This window comes from Anastrepha ludens, chromosome 6, assembly GCF_028408465.1.
Source record: "Anastrepha ludens isolate Willacy chromosome 6, idAnaLude1.1, whole genome shotgun sequence".
Lineage (NCBI taxonomy): Eukaryota > Metazoa > Arthropoda > Insecta > Diptera > Tephritidae > Anastrepha > Anastrepha ludens.
In genome coordinates, this window is record NC_071502.1 from 101,262,930 (window position 1) to 101,281,399 (window position 18,470).

The following is an 18,470-nucleotide window of genomic DNA, read 5'->3' on the forward strand; positions in this document are numbered from 1 at the left end:
GTCGTTCTGAGCAGATATTTGCATCTCTAGATCAGAACCAAATGAAATAAATCTTGTCTTTGGGATAAATGGAAGATTTGTTCTTAAGGACTTATTTACTTTTCAGGTATACCTTGCAATTTTCGGGGCTTCGTAAGTTGTCGTATTTTATTCTATCAAATAACTGATACACCCGATGGTTTTGTTCTGTCTGCAACGTGCCACGTATGTATGTCTTGCAAATACTTATACTAAAAGCTTTTATGTTTCTTCACTGTTTCCATCTCCATATTTTCGTTTAAGAAAGGATACGTCGACTTAAGCAATACGGAGAGGGACAAGGGATTGCATTTGGGATGACGAAGTTAGCTTCAAACGTAGGTGAGGACTTTTCTCTCTCCTCCACAAGTATTGCCCATTAGTGACTTGGGGAGCTCGTTTTAAATCGCTGTAAAATTTTGACCTCCTTCTATTTGTCTGCTATCTTACTCCTATTTTTGTTATTCCCGCAACTTGTGACGTCAGCTGTTAAATTTCTGATAACTGAACAACAAAACTGCACCATCTGTAACATAAAAAAACCTTGATTAAACTCCTACATGTTGAGCCCTTTAATATGGGAGCTATCACTAAGTTTGAGAGACTATGAGTGACGTGAAGTGTAGTGCCTCACGTACCTTAAACAGAGAGAGCTGGGCCTGATGAAATTCTAGATTATTGTTTATTTCATGCAGAATACAGAATGTGTGGCCAGCATATCAGTCTTTTAACCGACTCTCAACGATTTTGAAGGAATCAGCTGATCTTCTGACGTAACAGCGCTTTGATTACAACAGAGCTTGGCAAAAACTGAGATTGTGCTAGTGATATATGAAAAAATCAACACAAGCATTTTTTTTTATTATTTCTTTGTCGTCTGTATAACGACTGATAGAAAGACCCAAGTATTCATTAAAGAAGGTGGCAATAGGTCAACAACAACGTATGTACAAAACGGAATATCACTACAGTAAGTAGAAAAGAAAGAGAAAAGGACGAACTATGTTGCAGAGCCGACACGAAGCTGGAGCTAGAAGCATACGACAATAGTACGAGTGGAACATTCCCGTGGCAGCCGGTTCTACGTTACCGGAATGACTCGGGTTTTTCCCAATCAAGGGCTGGCGCCCCAGTAAGCTAGCCATGTCTAGGGAACCTTTTATCATCATCATCATCAATACGCGTGTAACGGCTTTTCATCATTTCATTTTATGCTGATATCCGCCTGGACACGGCGAACCAACAACAAAACAAATCTGCCGGTTTACCGATACCACCCGTAATAGATTCGTTTTGGGAATACTGATCCCAAGAATGATGGAAAAAAGAAAGCGTCTTCCGCTTCACCCACGTCACGTCCCGAGTATATACATACACACAAAAGGAAGGGAAAGTACTTGGTTTTGAAGAAGAAGAGTAGGCGCAAGAAATAGAAACTACCAAGCACAAGAAATTATACACACGCACATTTTATTTCCACAGCGTCATCCGCATAAAAACGCAAAAAACTAACATTTGGACGCTTTATATTCATTTTGTGCTTTCACAATTTAATACGCGGAACTTGATTTTAATCAGTTTGTTTATATAAATCTTCAAATCACTATAATAATAAGCCATTCACTAAATATTTATAAATAAGTAATTTCTCCCCCTTCTGTTTGTTTTGTACTTTTAATGGCGCATGACGTCACTCGTTGCCAAAACCGCGAAAAATAAAGGTTCGGTTTTCGGAAGGGTATTCTATTCGCCTTGAATTAACCCCTCTTTACAGATTTTGTTTTCATTTCATTCGTCTCTTTCTCTGTTTATCTAATTCCCTATGACGTTCCAGCCTAAGTTACTCTCACAATTTTGTTTCGGATGGATGACCATCTTTGGTTAACATTTTACACCCTGTACTTAGCCGTCATCTGATTTTGTCTACGATGATTTGGTGATTGCATGAAATCAGAGAATTAGTTGACAATAAACACGTACATGTAAATATTTAAAATGTTACACCGCCACCGGTGTTAAAAAGTTATTGAGCACGAAGAGTATATAAGAAATGAACTCGCTGACATGTTTAAATCCCATCGCAATCGCACTCAATCTGCTATTGCTTGTGATAGCGCCCTTATCAGGTGAGCTGCCATTGGACTCAGTTTGTATGCAAAGTTTTTGCAAAATTTACATCCATGTTTGATTGATTTTTTTTAGGAGTACATCATCCACCCATTCATGACATTGTCACAACGCAGGACATAATTGCTGGTGATGTGTTCTTCGAGATAACAGAACCTGCAGTACTGGAATACACGTATCGACTGCGACCGGCAAAAGATTTTGGCGTTTCGTTTGTGTCGCGTCGTCTTATGGGAATTGCACTAGTGCTAACAAAACCTTCAGATGCATGCTCAAAGATACAAAACCATCGCGAACTTCGCGGGAACGTAGCTTTAATTGAGAGAGGGTATACATGTTTTCTAATAGTAGTTTTCTTTGTAATAATAACAACAACTATTCCATAAAATTTATGAGTGTTACGTGGCTTAGTGGGTCGTTTGTCTGCAACACAACCCGTGTGTGTTTTCTTAAAACTTTTTATTAATAACTGAAACTTTAGCTTTTATATAAAATTTATGAGTATTACGTGGCTTTGTGGCGCGTTCGTTTGCAACATAACCGTGTGAACATTTTTTGATCCCGAAGTAATAGAGTAGATATACTACACCATAGTTTCTTTCTCTCTTTATTCAACAAAATATTAAAAGCATAATTTAGTTATATTTGACTTGCAATATATAAAACTATATTTTATTTGCACTTAATTTTTAATTTCTTCTTGTACTGTGCATTAAATGGCTTATTCTTATTTGCAGCGAATGCTCGTTTCTAACCAAAACTATTAATGCTGAACTAGCTGGCGCCAAAGCTGCTATTATCACTGAATTCAACAATGAATCGTCCGAATTTGAGTATTATATTGAAATGATACACGACAACACCAGTAGAGATGCTCATATACCAGCCGGATTTTTGCTGGGGAAAAATGGTATTATCATTCGATCGACGCTGCTGCGACTACGAAGACCATATGCCATAATAAATTTACCAGTGAATTTAACATTTGTGCCACCTGCTCAAATAAACCATCCACCCTGGTTAGGTTGGTGAATTAAAACAGTAATAATAATAACAATAATTGAAAAGTCGCTAACATAAACCAAAAAATATTAACCAAAGTGCATTCTTGAAACTGAGTCACCGTGACTATATAGGCTACTGAATGTAGAATCATTCACATGAAAAAATCCCTAAAATCCTTACTTTTGTATCGTAAAGCCGTGTCAATATTTGTAACAATATTGTTGGAACGTTGATTTGTGTTGTTTAGGAAATGCAAAAATAACAAGCGGTAGTAACAATCTGCTATCAACTATCAAACGTTAAATGGTCTATAAAGCGTATCGTTTGTAATTGAAAGTCTAAGTCATCATAATAGGGAACTGATATAGAGTTCTTAAATCAAGTAAAGCAATCAAGTAGTTTCTTAAATTATTGTAATGAGTAAATAAATAATAAACAAATAAATAAATTTATGGCTATTATTTTAATACAGTTTGAATGAAATAAATGAGCATAGGCACAATATTTTGCAAGTAAAGTAGTGAAGTAAAACATATGTAGTTAGGTTAGTTGGGCAACTATAACCTTTTTTTAATAATATGCACATATTTTTATTGATATGAAAAAGTAATTTAAATGGAGGTGAATTCCAAAAATCAACTCATGTCATTTTTGATTTTCTAACGGCAAAGGGGTTGTCTAAATGAGTCGTGCTGACAGTGACATTGGTAACAGTACCGTGAACGTGGTATGTTACCGGATTTATTTCCGTTGCCTAGATTTCCATATATCCGTTCGAGAAATATGTATGTCTTCAGCAGTATTACGCAAAGATGTTTGCGGCTGTACGATAACAATTTAAAGCGAAGGTATATGAAAACTTCACTATACACTGATGAAAACAGTTTTACACATTTTAATTCACTAAACAATGTGCATTAAAGAATCTAAATGACAAAACAAAATTAACACTTTAAGAACTCCCAATGAAATGTAACGGATTTCGAACTTTCGGTTGTAGAGTTGCCAGAAATAATTTCAATGCGAAACATTTCTTCGAATTTATAATTTAACAATTTAATTCAGGTTAGGTATGGATAAATTTAGTTTAAGTGGGGAAAGTATAACAAAATATCAACATATCGGTATTAAAATATAAGAAACTTACTAGTTTTCGAAGAATCTGACATACACTAATTTTCTGTTAAATAAATAAATATTAATGAACGATAGTTTAGAATAAAACAATATGCGAGAATTAAAAAAAAAAAGACTTTGTAAAACTTTCAAATTTTATTGGTTTTGAAATAAAAGTTGATTTAGGGTTCACAAAATATGCGGTAAAAAGTATGATTTTTGGAAGAATGTTAAGAACAATTTGGAAAAAGTTGTGTAGGTTTGTATATCAATGGTGTATTAATGAAGAACTGTTAAAGCCAAATTTACTACCCCGTATAATCTCCCACGGCAGTCGGTGCTACGATTCCCGAACGGCCCGGATTTATATCTGGCCCCAAGTGGAAGACAGGAGCATTGAAAGACCATTTCAACTCACTAGCTACTCTTTCATGGAAAAGTGTTTTCTTTGTAGGAGCTTTCCAACCTCGGTGGTAGCAAAAAAAGCGGTTGTCTGTAAAGTCGGTTTACTGACGATAGTTTAACGTGACACCGTAATAAGAAAATACTGATGAATGTATTTTTCAAAAGAAAATTTTAATTTTATTTGTTTGATAGATATTTTGTATGGATATAGAGAAGGAAGTAAATGGAATCGCAATGGAATTGATCAAGTTACATTTACTCAAACGTGAAAAATTACGAAACATTTATCAAATTCATAAAAAATATGTTCAATTTCGATTGTGCATCACACGTTAATAAGTCAACAACACTAAGAGGCACCATCATGGATTTGACTTCTTCAAGACACATTACACTCGAAGCACTCCCTTTCATTTCCTACTTTTTCTATCACCGTCCTATTCTCAACATAGAAATGGTTCATTACCATGCACACAGGAAGAAGGCATATGCAAATACAAATATGTGAATTTATATACAAATGCGCGTATACTTTAGGGTGTCCGTTATTTACCAATTTGATTATTTTTCTTGCGTCGCCCCCTAAACTTTTAGTTTTCCGTCTAAGAAAAATTATCAGATCAAAATCAGCTCTTAATATTCAGAATAAACCTTGCCCCAAACACGATATATTTCCCATTTACATAACATGGGATTTTGCTACAATACTTTTTGGAATAAACTTTCTTTTCTCTAGTATGCTAATTTACAGCTATGAAAAACACATATTCTGATGGCATTTTTAACTCTTTACAAAAAAGATCTCTTATAAAATTTCGATAAATTGACTCCTTTAAAAGTTAATCGAAGTTAAAGTTGAACTGTGTGTAAATTTCAGACTTTTTCACTTTTGCAGCAAAATCATTACTGCTATAGCAAAATTCTGACGTTTATATAAAAAAATAATCAATTTCTATGGTATGAAGATGAAAGATGAAAAAATCCATAAGTCGAATCCAATTTATACCACCTAGGAATGTACGATTTATTTTAGTAAACATGTTTTAGTTACATTTTGTAATTTTTTTTTGTATTCGTTTACAATCTGGATTACATATTGTTTGTCATCTTCACTTCTTGCTAAAACGTTAACATATTCTTCCGACAATTTTACAGCTCTTTCTGCATTGTCATTGACTACTCTTAAATTTCTTACAATTTCTAAACCTCTCAAATATCCAGGATCTTCTAACCATTTACTGCTGTCTAATTGAAGCAATCTGGTATTAATATCAAATCTTTCAAAAAATTTCAAATTTTTTAAAGAAGAAGATATTTACATACAATACTGAGAGTTGAGTGTGCTGACTAAACTATAGTCAAAGTACTTAATATGATTGAGTGCGCATGTGCAAGAAAAAACCAAACCATACCTATACTTTTAAAGGAGTCAATTTATCGAAAAATTATAAGAGGTCTTTTTGTAGAGAGTTAAAATTGCCATCAGAATATGTATTTTTCATAGCTGTAAATTAGCATACTAGAGAAAAAAAAAGTTTATTCCAAAAAGTAGCAAAATCCCATGTTATGTAAATGGAAAATATATCGTGTTTGGGGCAAGGTTAATTCTGAATATTAAAAGCTGATTTTGATCAGATAATTTTTCTTAGACGGAAAACTAAAAGTTTAGGGGGCGACGCAAGGAAAAAAATGAAATTGGTAAATAACGGACACCTTAATATACATACATATATATGCTCACTCAAGTAGGAGACAGCCAGATGTCGAACGTTGCCGAACGCGGGAGCCGATTGTGCCTCTTTGTCGTTCGTTCCGCGCTCTCGCTTGCAGTTCAAGCAAGGTAACGACGCATGAGCAAGATAATGACGCATTTTTGGTACGTGCAGCCGGCTACATCGAATTATAAGACGAGCTCCTCCTCCTATTTGTGGTGTACGTCTTGATGTTCTTCCCCAAATGGAGGGACCTACAGTTTCAAGCCGACTCCGAACAGCAGATATTTTATTTTCATTTTTATGAGGAGCCTTTTCCTGGCAGAAATACACGCGGAGGTTTGCCATTGCCTGCCGAAGGTCGGCCGCTATTAGAAAAATCTTTTTCTTCATTCTGGTCTTTCACCGAGGTTCGAACCTACGTTCTCTCTGAATTCCGGGACTTCAGCAGCGTTCTCCAAACATTTGTGTGGAATGCTTATGCTGTTACAAAACAACTAAAACAAATGTGGCCTCAAGGAAAATGCACTTTTTTACTTTTCGATTATGTAGTTTATTGTTGGATATAAAACAATCATATAGAACACATGTTTATACGGCTGTGTGCGCGCACGTGTGTGTGTGTGACGGTTGCCATATATTGCATATGCTCGACACACACTTACAATACATATACAAGACATAAATATATAGTATTTTCATGTTATACTCGCATGAGTTAAATATAATGTACAAAAAATTTAAATTAAATAAAAAAAAACAGGATACAACTTTTTTTACAAAATATTTGTTTTTTTATGTAGGTATTAATTAAAAGGTTTATTCATAACTACATACGTATGTGCATATGCATGTATGATAATAATATTTTCGAGTATGTAAATTGCATAATTTAGTACTTTTATGATTTTCTAAATATAGAAATAATAAACTGTTTTAAAATATATTTGTTAAACAGTTAAAAATTATTCGTTTCTGTAATTTGTAATTCGTTAATGCATTTCAAGTATTAGTTATGGTGCTTAAATGCAGTGTTGGTTATCGCTTAATAAAAAAAAATGCGTGGTAAGATTTTTCATTTTTTGTATCATCTTAATTCTTTTTTTAATTTAGGGATTTTTAAATTTTCTCTTTATTTTTTGCTTTTAAACATTAATTATTACTTTTTAATCCTTTCATTATTGCATTACAACTAATACTATACGTAAGTTAGGCTAATTACTAAGGGTTAAGGTTTTTTGTAGTTTTAGATTTACATGCGACTACCCAGCTTAGATGTTAAGGTGTTAAGTTTAAGCTTAAACTATAGTTGTTTCAATGCATTTTTGCATGCTTTGTATTACTTATTGTTGTTTTAATTTATTTTAGATGCATTTTAATTTTTGAAAATTCGTTATTTGTTTGTGCTGCAGAAAAAATTGCAATCACTTTGCTTGCAGCATGCTTCTTCTTCTGTTTCTTCTCCTTCGTCTTATTTGTAATTAATTTAAATAAATATTTTTTCTGCTGCTTAAGGGCTAATTTTTTCAACTTTCTCTTATTTAATTTATTTTAAAAGCCACTTTCAACTTCAATTAATTGTGCTTTTAAAAAAAATTTATATTGCAACTATTTTTCAACTTTATCCTTTTTTCTGATCAATTTCTTTACTAATTGTATTTATTTATTTAATATTTCTTAATCTTCACATCCGAATTTTTCTTCAATAATGCTGCATTGGCGTCTGCAAAATTTGTTTAATTTAAGCCAATTTTCTTGTTGGCGTGATTTCAACTGTTGGCTTTTGTGATCTAACTTTGTTTTTTCTTTTGCTTTTTGAATGTTCGTATAAAAATATTTAAAATATTTTGCACAGAAAAAATTAAGTTTAATAAAATGTAGTGGTGGTATTTGTCTGGGATGTGAGGCAAAAGTGATGTAGGCTGCATTGAAAAACGTTCGAATTTGCGTGGGGAGTGGTAGAATGATGCCATTGTATGCAAATTTTTAGTCGACACTTTTAAATTTTTTTTCTTGTAGTTTTTTAGGCATTTAGTAGGTTGGGGGAGAGCTTTAGTTAGTTAGGTTGGATTGGCGCGCTGGCGAAATACTCGGTCGGGGGACAGCTATAGTTTTTTGTTGCCTTATCGTTGAGTAGTGAAAGATAAAATTTCTGTGTGTGATAAATTTGTAGGCGAAGTATGAAAAAAGTGAAGATAAACAAATCTTCAAAAACATCTTTGGTGACCACATTTCTTCTACTTTCATGCTTGTGCGCACTTTCTTCTCTTTTCTTTGCTCGCGGATGAAACGCTTCGCATATGGCGGTTTGAATGCACTTTTCCTTCCTCTATTTAATATTTATAACTTCAAACAGCCACTTCCGTTCGTGTGCTGGCACGCTTGCGCAGCATACTTGGCGCATCATTGGTTTTCTTCATCTGGGTAGCTTGCACGAATCCATTAATATGAGTTAGGGGAAGTATTTAATATTTGCTTTTTGTTTTAGTATTAGTATGCGTATGTGTGTATGTAGTAGTAGCAGTACAATAGTAGTAGTAGTGGTAGTAAATAGTATACATACATTTTTCCATCTTACGCTTAAAGGGGAGAAAACACATATACAATACATAGTATGTCATAAAAGTACGTGTACGCACATTTAAAAAGGGTCATATATGAATACGTATGTATGTATGTATGAATGTTGGTATATATGAATATGATTACGAGTATGTAAGCATGCATGTATAAAGCATACGAGTGTTAGTTTGTGTACAAATCGTTTTTAGATTATTAGTTACATATGTACGTGTACGCAGATGTGGGCGTGTTCAATTTTTTAAGCTGGTCAAATAGTATTTTTCTCGGTTATGTGCGTATTTCTAAAATTCAAGTTTAATTTCAAAACATGTCAACTCAAATAGTTTTATTTACAAAACGAAAAAGCAACGCTGGCACTAGTGGAGACTTAATTGTGAAAAATCCCGAAAAATTGAACGAGCTGACTTTGAAGTCCATAAATGGATTAAAATTAATTAATACTGTTAATTTTTACGCATATATAATAATAATAGAAAAGGTTTGTTCTACGAAAAAAAAATATATATAGAATACATTTTTTTGTAAAAAAGACAACAAAAAAAATTATATTTCTATATTCATATACATAAGCATAAGCAAAAATAAATGTGCTAAAATGAAATAAGTGCGTGAAAATCTTTTAAATTTTTTTTTAAATACCATATTTCGTAAAAATATGAAAAAATATTCATCGAGCACAATGTTGAAGCAAATAAATTGATTTAAATTAAATAATAAAATAAATTAAATTAAATTGAATAAAAAAGGTTTGATTTTCGTTAAAAGATAGTTTTGAATGCCTGCGTATGGAAGAATTTTTTAAAATTTCTGAAATATTTTATAAAGTAAAAAAAAGTATCAAGTACTATTTCGCAAAGAAAAAAAATAACCTAAACTAAAATATGTTGGACAATGCAACAGTACGAAGAAATTTTGTATGCGAGTCTTTGCGTCATCTATAATTCATTTAGATTAATTCAACATTTTATTTTGTCTTCATACTTCAACATGCAATTTTCCGCACTTCCGTTTCTTTATATTTTTTCTTTTTCTTCTTAAATAAAGCGTGCTCTGAGCAACAAAATACCAATGCAGTAACTCAACTCTGTAGACACAAAATTTAGGTATGCGATAAAAAATAAAAGAAGAGAATGGAAATCTCAATCGATGCAGAGTGTGAAAAAAATGTATGAAATATTTTTTAGTTCACACTACAAAAGTTTGTATTGGGGTTTGATCAAGGCGAATCTATTAAAGGTGGTGTCAGCTGATTTGTTATTTTTCTCTCGCTGTGTCCATAGCGAATTAATTTTTTTATTTTTTACTTTTTCCAATACTTTGCCGTGACAATCAAACGCACAAAACATTGTAGCTGGTCTAGTGCCACCACCTTTAAAAAATGCGCCTTGGGTGTGAACCAGTTAACTATTGAATTTTTTATAGGTTAGGCGCATTTTGAATTCAAAATTAATAATAAGGAATAATTAATAGATAACCAGTACTTTCAAAAGAAAACCATTTTGTTAGTTGTGCAAAAAAAAGCAAAAACATGGTTAGGTTACGAGGCTACTCTTAAAAGAAGACACTTGTTGACTACAAATGCCTACTGTAAAGCATTCTACTCATTGTAAGAATTTCTACTTTTCCCTAACAAAATGTAAATTTCTGCAAAATTTATTTTAAATATTGTAAGTGTTTAAAATTTTAAGACTTTTTTTCCTTTGCAATATGAATTTGCATTTTTTTGCAATTAAACTTGAAAATTGTCAACAGCGTATGATCGTTTGTTTTAGCGTTGCATAGTTGTTGCTTAGTGTAAATTTCGTATTCATGTACATATGTATGTATGTATGTATGTATTTATATTGTAAATAGTATTAAAAGCTTCTTCATTATTGCTATGTATTTGTTTGGGTTCAGGAAAATAGATTTACAAAAAAGTATGGCTTTAATAGCTGCGATGTTCTTGTTAGTGTTTGTGTTGTTGTATTCGTCTTGTGGTTGATCGTGGTGATGATGATGATGATGATAATGTTGTTGTGCGGGTGAACTGGGGTATTCAATTGTAATTGCCGACATTCTCACTAATTCGCCGTACAATCGAATACCCTTGCTGTACTACCAATGCATAAGGCGAATTTGATCGAGTATTCGTTGCTTGAAGAATGTACCCAACATGCCGAACACCGTCGAAATCGCCGCTATGCCCATCATGGCCTGCATGATGCAATGTATACCAGACAGCTCCTCTTCGCTCGGTTTCTGTCGGTAGCGTTGCCGGTAATGCCTACGTCCCTCGTTTTCGTGTAAACGTTGCAGCCGCTCGAGCTCCTCATCGAAATGTGGAATGATTGCCAAATTTACTACCTCTGTTTTGGCAAGCACCTCTTCATTAGCAATTGTGTTCAGTTTGTTGTTGTTATTGCCTGCCTCTCCTCCATTTAGTTGATTGCTGCTACCGCTCCCAGCAGACGCTTGCTGTTGTTGATGGTATTGGTGTTCTTTGTGGCGTGAACGTTCGTCCAGCATTGTGTTGTCGCGACTAAAATCGAAATCGAAATTACGAGTTTTCATCGATGTCGGATATTCGGCTAAATTGACTTTAGTAAGGAAGTGTAGTGTCGTTGTATCGATTGTGCGGTCGATGGAGGTACCAGCTAGGGATCGTGGATCACCAGCTGATTCGCCGTTTGGTGGTGTTGTGGGATTATCTTTGATGCGGAATTGTTTGAATTGATTTTTCTTGATGCCGAGCACCTCAGAGAGTGGGCGATTAATCATGGGCAAGACAGAGTCGGTGGGGCGTATGATGAATGAACCGCCACCAGCGGTAGGATCATCGGGATCAGTGTCGGGATTTTGTATGGCGGCTTTCTGTGTTTCATCTGTGGGGGTTGCGTTGTTTTTACGCGTATTCGTTGACAATCGATCATTGTTGCTTTCATTGTCGAGATCGTAATCGTCTTCTGACTCATCTGAAGACTCGTCTTCGCTGCCATCGTTGTTTGGAAAATCAGGCGTTTCTTTACTAATTGTACCACTAGCGGTTGCTTTATTGTCCGTAAAGTCGTTTTTATTATTAAATTTATGCGTTAAATTGCGTATCGGTTCGTATTTGGAATTCTCCGAGTCGCCGCGATAAAGCAGTGCAACCTTGCCATCGGGTGTCAAGACTGGCGTAATTTTCGGATGAGATGATGCTAAGCGATGACTACTCTCAGGATCTGGCGACAGTGCATCAAAGTCCGTAAATGAACTTGTTTTCTTGTCGCCAAGCGAGTCCTGTTTCTTGTTGTTGGCATTGTTGTTGCCATCCTCATTTGTCGGCGTCTGCTGATACACAATGCCGACCTTGCCCAGCGGCGTTGAGATTATTTTAATTGCGTCATTCGTATTCTTGCGGAAATATCGATTGCTCGATTTGGTATGCTTCGAATTAAAATAACCATCACCTTCTTGGCGGTCGGCGTCATCGTTAGCGTCGTCAGCAGCACCGACGTTGATGGCCTCATCATCGTCAACGTCATCATCTTCACCATCATCATCATCGCTATCATCATCATCGTCATCATCATCATCGTTGGCAAAATTGCCGCTGCCTTCCCGCGAATCGGCTACGCCCCTATTCGTATGTTCAAATTGCAGCTTCTGCTGTTTTCTACGATATTTCTCTAGGTAATCTAACCTAAATCTATTATTTTTGTACCTATTTGCGTCTGTTCGTCTCTTAGCGCTACCAGCGCCGCTACCCTCCTCGTTCATGAAGCCTTTGTCGTTGTCGTTTACATTGCCACGTTGCTTCTCCACGATTATAGCAATGCGTTCGTCATCCTCGTCAAAGCCCATATCTTCTTCCTCCTCATCTACCATGGCCGTATGGCCAACAGTGTGCGAAAGGCTTTTCGCCTTCAATACGTCCGGCATATTTTTCACAGACTCATTTTCATCGCCCACCAGTGACTGTATAAGACCCTTGGCTTCAGGCAGCGCTTCGTATCCGGTGTCTTGTGCTTGTGCTGGCGCACTAACTGAGTGCGCCTCTTCTACAAAGTCTTCATCGTCTTCATCACCATAGGCTGCATCTGCATCATCCATTTCCTCACCCTCATCCTCTTCATCTTCATCACCATCATCATATTCGTCGTCCCAGTCATCATCATTACCGCTGGGATTCAACTGCATACGCTCTGTTTCTTCTGTGCTACATTCATCAGTCTCGTAACTAGCACTTTCATCCACCAATATGCCACCTGTTGCCCTCAATCCTCCTCCTGTTTGCCTTAATTCTTCCTCCGCATTGTACATGATGTCGTCCCGATTGTGTGACTTCACTGGCCCCATTTTCACCCCACTATTTGTAATATTTGCGCTCCGCACATCTTCTACCATTTCATCCGCAGTCTTTTTCTCTTGAGCGGCCATCATTTGTCTTCCCATTTTAGTGTTGTTATTATTATTGTTAGGTATTAGTAAATCTTTTGTGTTGCTACAGTTAAATATACATTCATTATCGTTGCTATAACTAGAGCTATTACTTAAATTACTGTTACTATTATTATAATTATTGTTATTACTATGTTGTCCTAAATTTAAATCTAAGCTAACTTTGTGCATTTGGGTAGTCGCATCTTCCAGTCAGTAGCATTTCTTTGTACATCCACATTTACGCACGATATCTAAATTCTTTATATATTTGCGATTATTGCTGCACACCATACGGACCTGTAAATAAATGAAAGAATAGCAAAGCAAATTAAATATTAGCAAAATAAGTTAGGTTAGGCGACGAATAATCCAAAGTGCGCAATCTGCTACAGTACACGGAATCTTTCAGATAAAAATGCCAAGCGTCTTTGTGAGTTAGAACTTAACCTTTTTTAAACTTAAAATATTAAATCCATATTTTCTTATATCTAGGTACAGTTAGGTTGGGCAGCCGCATCACACATAGAGACAGCGATGCCACTTAGACCACGAAATGGGTCCGTTGTGAGACGCAGAGCCTGCGCTACATTTCCTCTTTCATATTGTACCATCCTAAGTTTTTGACAAAGCGTAAAAAGTTGTTGATACCTAAAGTGTATAGTTTATCTATATTCATTAAGAAGTAGGATCTTAAATATCGGTTCCTGCTTCTGGCTAGAGCCGGGCATGTGTAAAAAGGTGTTGTATTGTTTCCAACTCCTCCTCATTCCTGCAGCTAGGACAGAAATAATGCATGCAAACGCCTAAGCTCCTTGCATGATTTCTTATGAGACAATGTCCTGTGAGGACCCCTACTAAGGTCCAAATTTTAAGTCTACTCAATTTTATAATATTCTTGGACAGACGTACATTTAGCCTTGGCCATGTTTGCCTAGTAATTTCATAGGTATTGGCACTAATCCATCTTTGATTTACAGAACTGATTAGTGCGTCCATAACAAGAATATATTTAAGTCGGCATATTGACTACCCCAAGATATTTAGAGATGTAGCTCTGTATAGCTGACTACCCCACATTGCTCGATTTGGCAAAGGAAAGGTTAGATAAGGCGCTTTTCAAAAGTAACCCGACATGGTAGCGAATAGTTTTTAGACGGTACCTTTTTTTACTCTATCTTTGACATTTGCACAGAAGACATATGTACAATTTTACACGATTTAATGAATCGCGAGAAATTATTTAAAACTTATAGGGTGGGCCATGTAAAATTTGCTTTTTGAATCGGCTATAAAAAAACACTAATCAATATTTTTTCAAACTTTTTTTTTTATTTTGAAGATTGAACATTACCATTTATGAATGAAAAATAATATCGTTCAAATGACTGCCACGACTGGCTTTACAGTAGGCCATTCGATCAACCCAATTTTTAAGCACATTTTCGATTGTTTGGGCTCCAATTTCATGAATGTCAACTTCGATTTCGTGTTTTAAAGCATCAATCATCCCTGGATAGTCCAACGGGATTAAATCACAGCTCCGAGGCGGCCAATTGATATCGGAATTCAAAAACGGTAGCCAAAAGTTCGAGTGTAACTTTGGCAGTGTGACAAGTTGCACCGTCCTGTTGAAACCAAATGTCGTCCATGTCATCCTCTTCAATTTTTGGAAACAACTCGTTGAGCATGTCACGGTAACGCTCGCCATTTACTGTAACCGCGGCTCCTCGATCATTTTCGAAAAAAAATGGCCCGATGATGCCGCCAGACCAAAAACCGCACCAAACAGTGACTCGTTGTGGATGCATTTGCTTCTCTACAGTAACGTGTGGATTTTCTGAGCCCCAAATCCGACAATTTTGCTTATTGATGTAGCCACCGATGTGAAAATCAGAAAAGAAGAAGACTCACCACTTTGGAAATAGGTTTTCAATACTTCCCAATTTTGTTCAAGCGTATAGCGTCCCATTTCGTAAATGTCAAACTTTTAAGTAAATTATGAACACATTTGACATGTCATTTGTGTTACCATTCTCAAAAAAATAGGTGGTTCAAAAAGCAAACACTATATGGCCCACCCTGTATTATGAAAATTATAGATCTTTAAGAACAACATATCGGAAAATTTGTGATTTTTTTGGTGGAAATAATTGTCCGAATGAGCCGGCAATTCAAAGGTTGGTGGAAAAATTCCAAGAACAGGATAGAAAAACGACTGACAGACCAAAAACTGGACGTTCTGCTGCTGTAGCGCAAAGTGTTGCTGAGAAATCTTCAACATCTCTCGACAATTTAGCATTCATGAATCCACTATTTGGTGGATTTTACCTGCCGACGTGGACATTTAAATGATGTAATTTTTCACATATAATTGTTAAGAGCCGTATTTGGAATAAAAATAGTAAAACCTGAAAGAATCTGGCACGTTTTATTTTAAAACAACATCTAGGCGCGACTTTTGAAAGGCTCTTTATTTGAGTTACCTTTCAGAAAAGATTCGGGATACCAGTTAAATTACTAGTTTCAGCACAAGAAAAGTCAATGCCCTCGGGCGAATCATCGAGTATATTCACGTATAAATTCAGTCTATTCAGCTAAGATTAAATATAAAATGAGACTTGTATAGTAAGACCTGATAAGAGTGCTGTAGTACTCCTCTTTAATCAAAATTGAGGCGGCCGTCGTAGTCGAATGGGTTGCTGCGTGACTACCATTCGGAATTCAGAGGGAACGTAGGTTCGAGTCTCGGGGAAACCCCCCAAATGAAGAAAACATTTTTTCTAATAGCGGTAATAGCGCCCCTCAGCATAGAATGGCAAACTTCCGAGTGTATTTCTGCCCTGAAATAGCACCTCATAAAAAAATATCTGCCGTTCGGAGTCGGCTTGAAACTGTAGGTCTATTTGTGGGACAACATCAAGACGCACACTACAAAAAGAAGGAATTCAGGTATATAAGTATGACATTCGTTTTGAAGGCTGACTTATTGGTGAGTTGGATTAATTCGTAAGCGTCTAATAGTTCTTATTTTTTATTTATTTATTGAAATTTCGAATTGAATCTCTTACCTTTCGTCTCCGTACAATTTTCGCTGCGCAGCACTGATTTCCGCAACCGCCCACACATTTCGCATATTTGAGGGGCTGTCGTGAGCGACAATCATTTTCGGTATAATATTCTCGTACCTGTTCCTTTCGGCAAGTGGAGGTCACTGAAGAATCGAAAATGAAAGTGAATAATTTCAAATTACAATTTGTGGGATGCAGTGGAATAAAATAAAATCTACTACGTAAATAATAAATAATAAATCTGTGAACTTCTGGCAAAGCAACCTATGCAACTTTAACGAAGCTTTGCTTTAAGGTTAATAAATGCTGATCTATTATAGAAAAATTTAGTACAGTGCAACCTCTCCTAACGGACACTTCTATTGGACGGGCGCTTGCCTTGGGCGCACATTTTTCCCCTACGCAAAGTCTTAGGCAATGGAACAAATCATCCTATCTTGAGTGGGCACCTCTAGTGGGCAGCCAAAATTTTACTGACGGTGAGTGTCCGCCTAAGGGAGGTTTCACTGAACTTTCTTCAACGTTTTTTAGTACGGTTGCTCAAGCTAAGGCTATAAATTATTAATTGATTAAATATTTCTATGAAGCAAGCAATTCAGTGCCTTACAGAAAAGTAGTGCACAGAAATATACAAAATATCAACATGGGATATTAAATAATATTCTTTTAATAAAATGATTTAAATGAATGTGGTTCTGCATAGTATGTATGCATGTATGGCACAGGTACATACATATTTATGCACATGCAAACCACTGAACGAAGTATGAATGAAGAATATGAATAATACCAGTTATTGATGCGGGCTCTGTTGTGCCCTCACCTTGTTCGCAGTAACGGCCCTTCTGGCCCTGCTTGCATTTGCATTGGTAGCCATCACGGTAAGTGGAATTAGGAACACAGCGGCTGCCACGGCGACATTTGTGATTTTCACAAGGATCCACCTGTGCGAATAAACAAACACATGTTCGATTTATTTAACTTTTAATTTATTGCTTCCCTTTCACCTCTTTAATGTGCGGCGTTTCATCCATAAAATCTTGCTCATCATCCTCCACAGCTTCACCGTCGACCAATGCACAACCAGGTGTGATTTTCTGCTGCCTTGCCGCATTCTCGAAGTCAACCAGCTTGTGATTTATCCACACCTCCTTCATGCAGCCCTTGAAGCTGGTCAAGTTACGTATTTGCCAATTCTTATACGCTTGCTGGCCCGGTTCCGGCGGCAAGCCGCCCAAAAACATTGGTGTGGTCAATTTGAGAAAATCATTGGAGCCTTCATTTATGATCGATCTTGCAAGACCGCGATCGACGCGCAGCGTAAAATTCTTCTTAATAGCCAACAGTTCTACACAGTGATATTTACCATCGGCAACCATTTCGAAGCTATACATTGTGGAAACCGGGTAATTGCCCACGTCATAGCTTACACGTATGCGTCCATTGAAAAGCTCGACAGCTATATGCGCATCCTGACCGTCATACATAAGTATGCCATTTTGCTCTGAACTACTAAATACGATCGTTACATTGGCATCTGGTTTGGTACGTAATGGCTCCATTTCCACAAAGGAATTGTTATGCACAAAGCTAATGCTCGTCAAGTACTCGCACCACTTGCCCGTGTAGCCCGGATGACATTTACACAAGTAATCCGAGCCAGACGGATTGGGCTGGAAGCAAACGCCATGTTTGCATTCATGATTTTGACAAGGTGATGTCTGTGGATACATCATCGAGACCATATTGTGGCCCTCACAATATTTGCCCGTGAAATCATCTGGACATTTGCACACATAATCATTGATGCCATCTATGCAGGTACCGCCATTTTGGCATATGTGATTCTGGCAATCGTCAATGTTTTGCGTGCAATTAATGCCGTGGAAGCCGGCCATGCACTCGCAAGTGTAGTGTGTAAAGTGATCGTGACATTTGGCGCCGTTTGCGCAAGGATTAAATTCATCACTGCAAAAGTTGATCTTTGTGTCGCAGTATTGACCTGCAGGGAGTAAGAAAATTGTGGGTATTT

At 36.3% G+C, this 18,470-nt stretch overlaps 2 protein-coding genes across 2 annotated transcripts in view; one reads left to right on the forward strand and one right to left on the reverse strand.

Moving 5' to 3' along the window:
• The first annotated feature begins 1,911 nt into the window (after positions 1 to 1,911).
• Positions 1,912 to 3,602, forward strand: LOC128865969 (PRADC1-like protein). Its single transcript, XM_054106416.1, has 3 exons — positions 1,912 to 2,144; positions 2,221 to 2,473; positions 2,883 to 3,602. Exons 1-3 carry the CDS (start codon positions 2,069 to 2,071, stop codon positions 3,175 to 3,177), a joined length of 624 nt encoding a protein of 207 aa, XP_053962391.1. The 5' UTR covers positions 1,912 to 2,068; the 3' UTR covers positions 3,178 to 3,602.
• Positions 3,603 to 6,927: 3,325 nt separating this feature from the next.
• The window catches only part of LOC128865685 (protein slit), a 118,646-nt gene continuing 107,103 nt past the window's right edge, over positions 6,928 to 18,470 (reverse strand). Inside the window, 4 exon segments of the mRNA XM_054105952.1 lie at positions 6,928 to 13,667; positions 16,439 to 16,581; positions 17,229 to 17,382; positions 17,446 to 18,440. Coding sequence (XP_053961927.1) covers positions 11,064 to 13,667; positions 16,439 to 16,581; positions 17,229 to 17,382; positions 17,446 to 18,440 — 3,896 coding nt within the window. The 3' untranslated portion in view covers positions 6,928 to 11,063.

Bases quoted from the DNA above. Each gene is read 5' to 3' on its own strand.
- LOC128865969 (XM_054106416.1), top strand. From the start codon at position 2,069: ATGAACTCGCTGACATGTTTAAATCCCATCGCAATCGCACTCAATCTG. The intron at 2,145-2,220 runs GTGAGCTGCCAT...GATTTTTTTTAG, and splicing joins TGTGATAGCGCCCTTATCAG to GAGTACATCATCCACCCATT. The intron at 2,474-2,882 runs GTATACATGTTT...TCTTATTTGCAG, and splicing joins GTAGCTTTAATTGAGAGAGG to CGAATGCTCGTTTCTAACCA.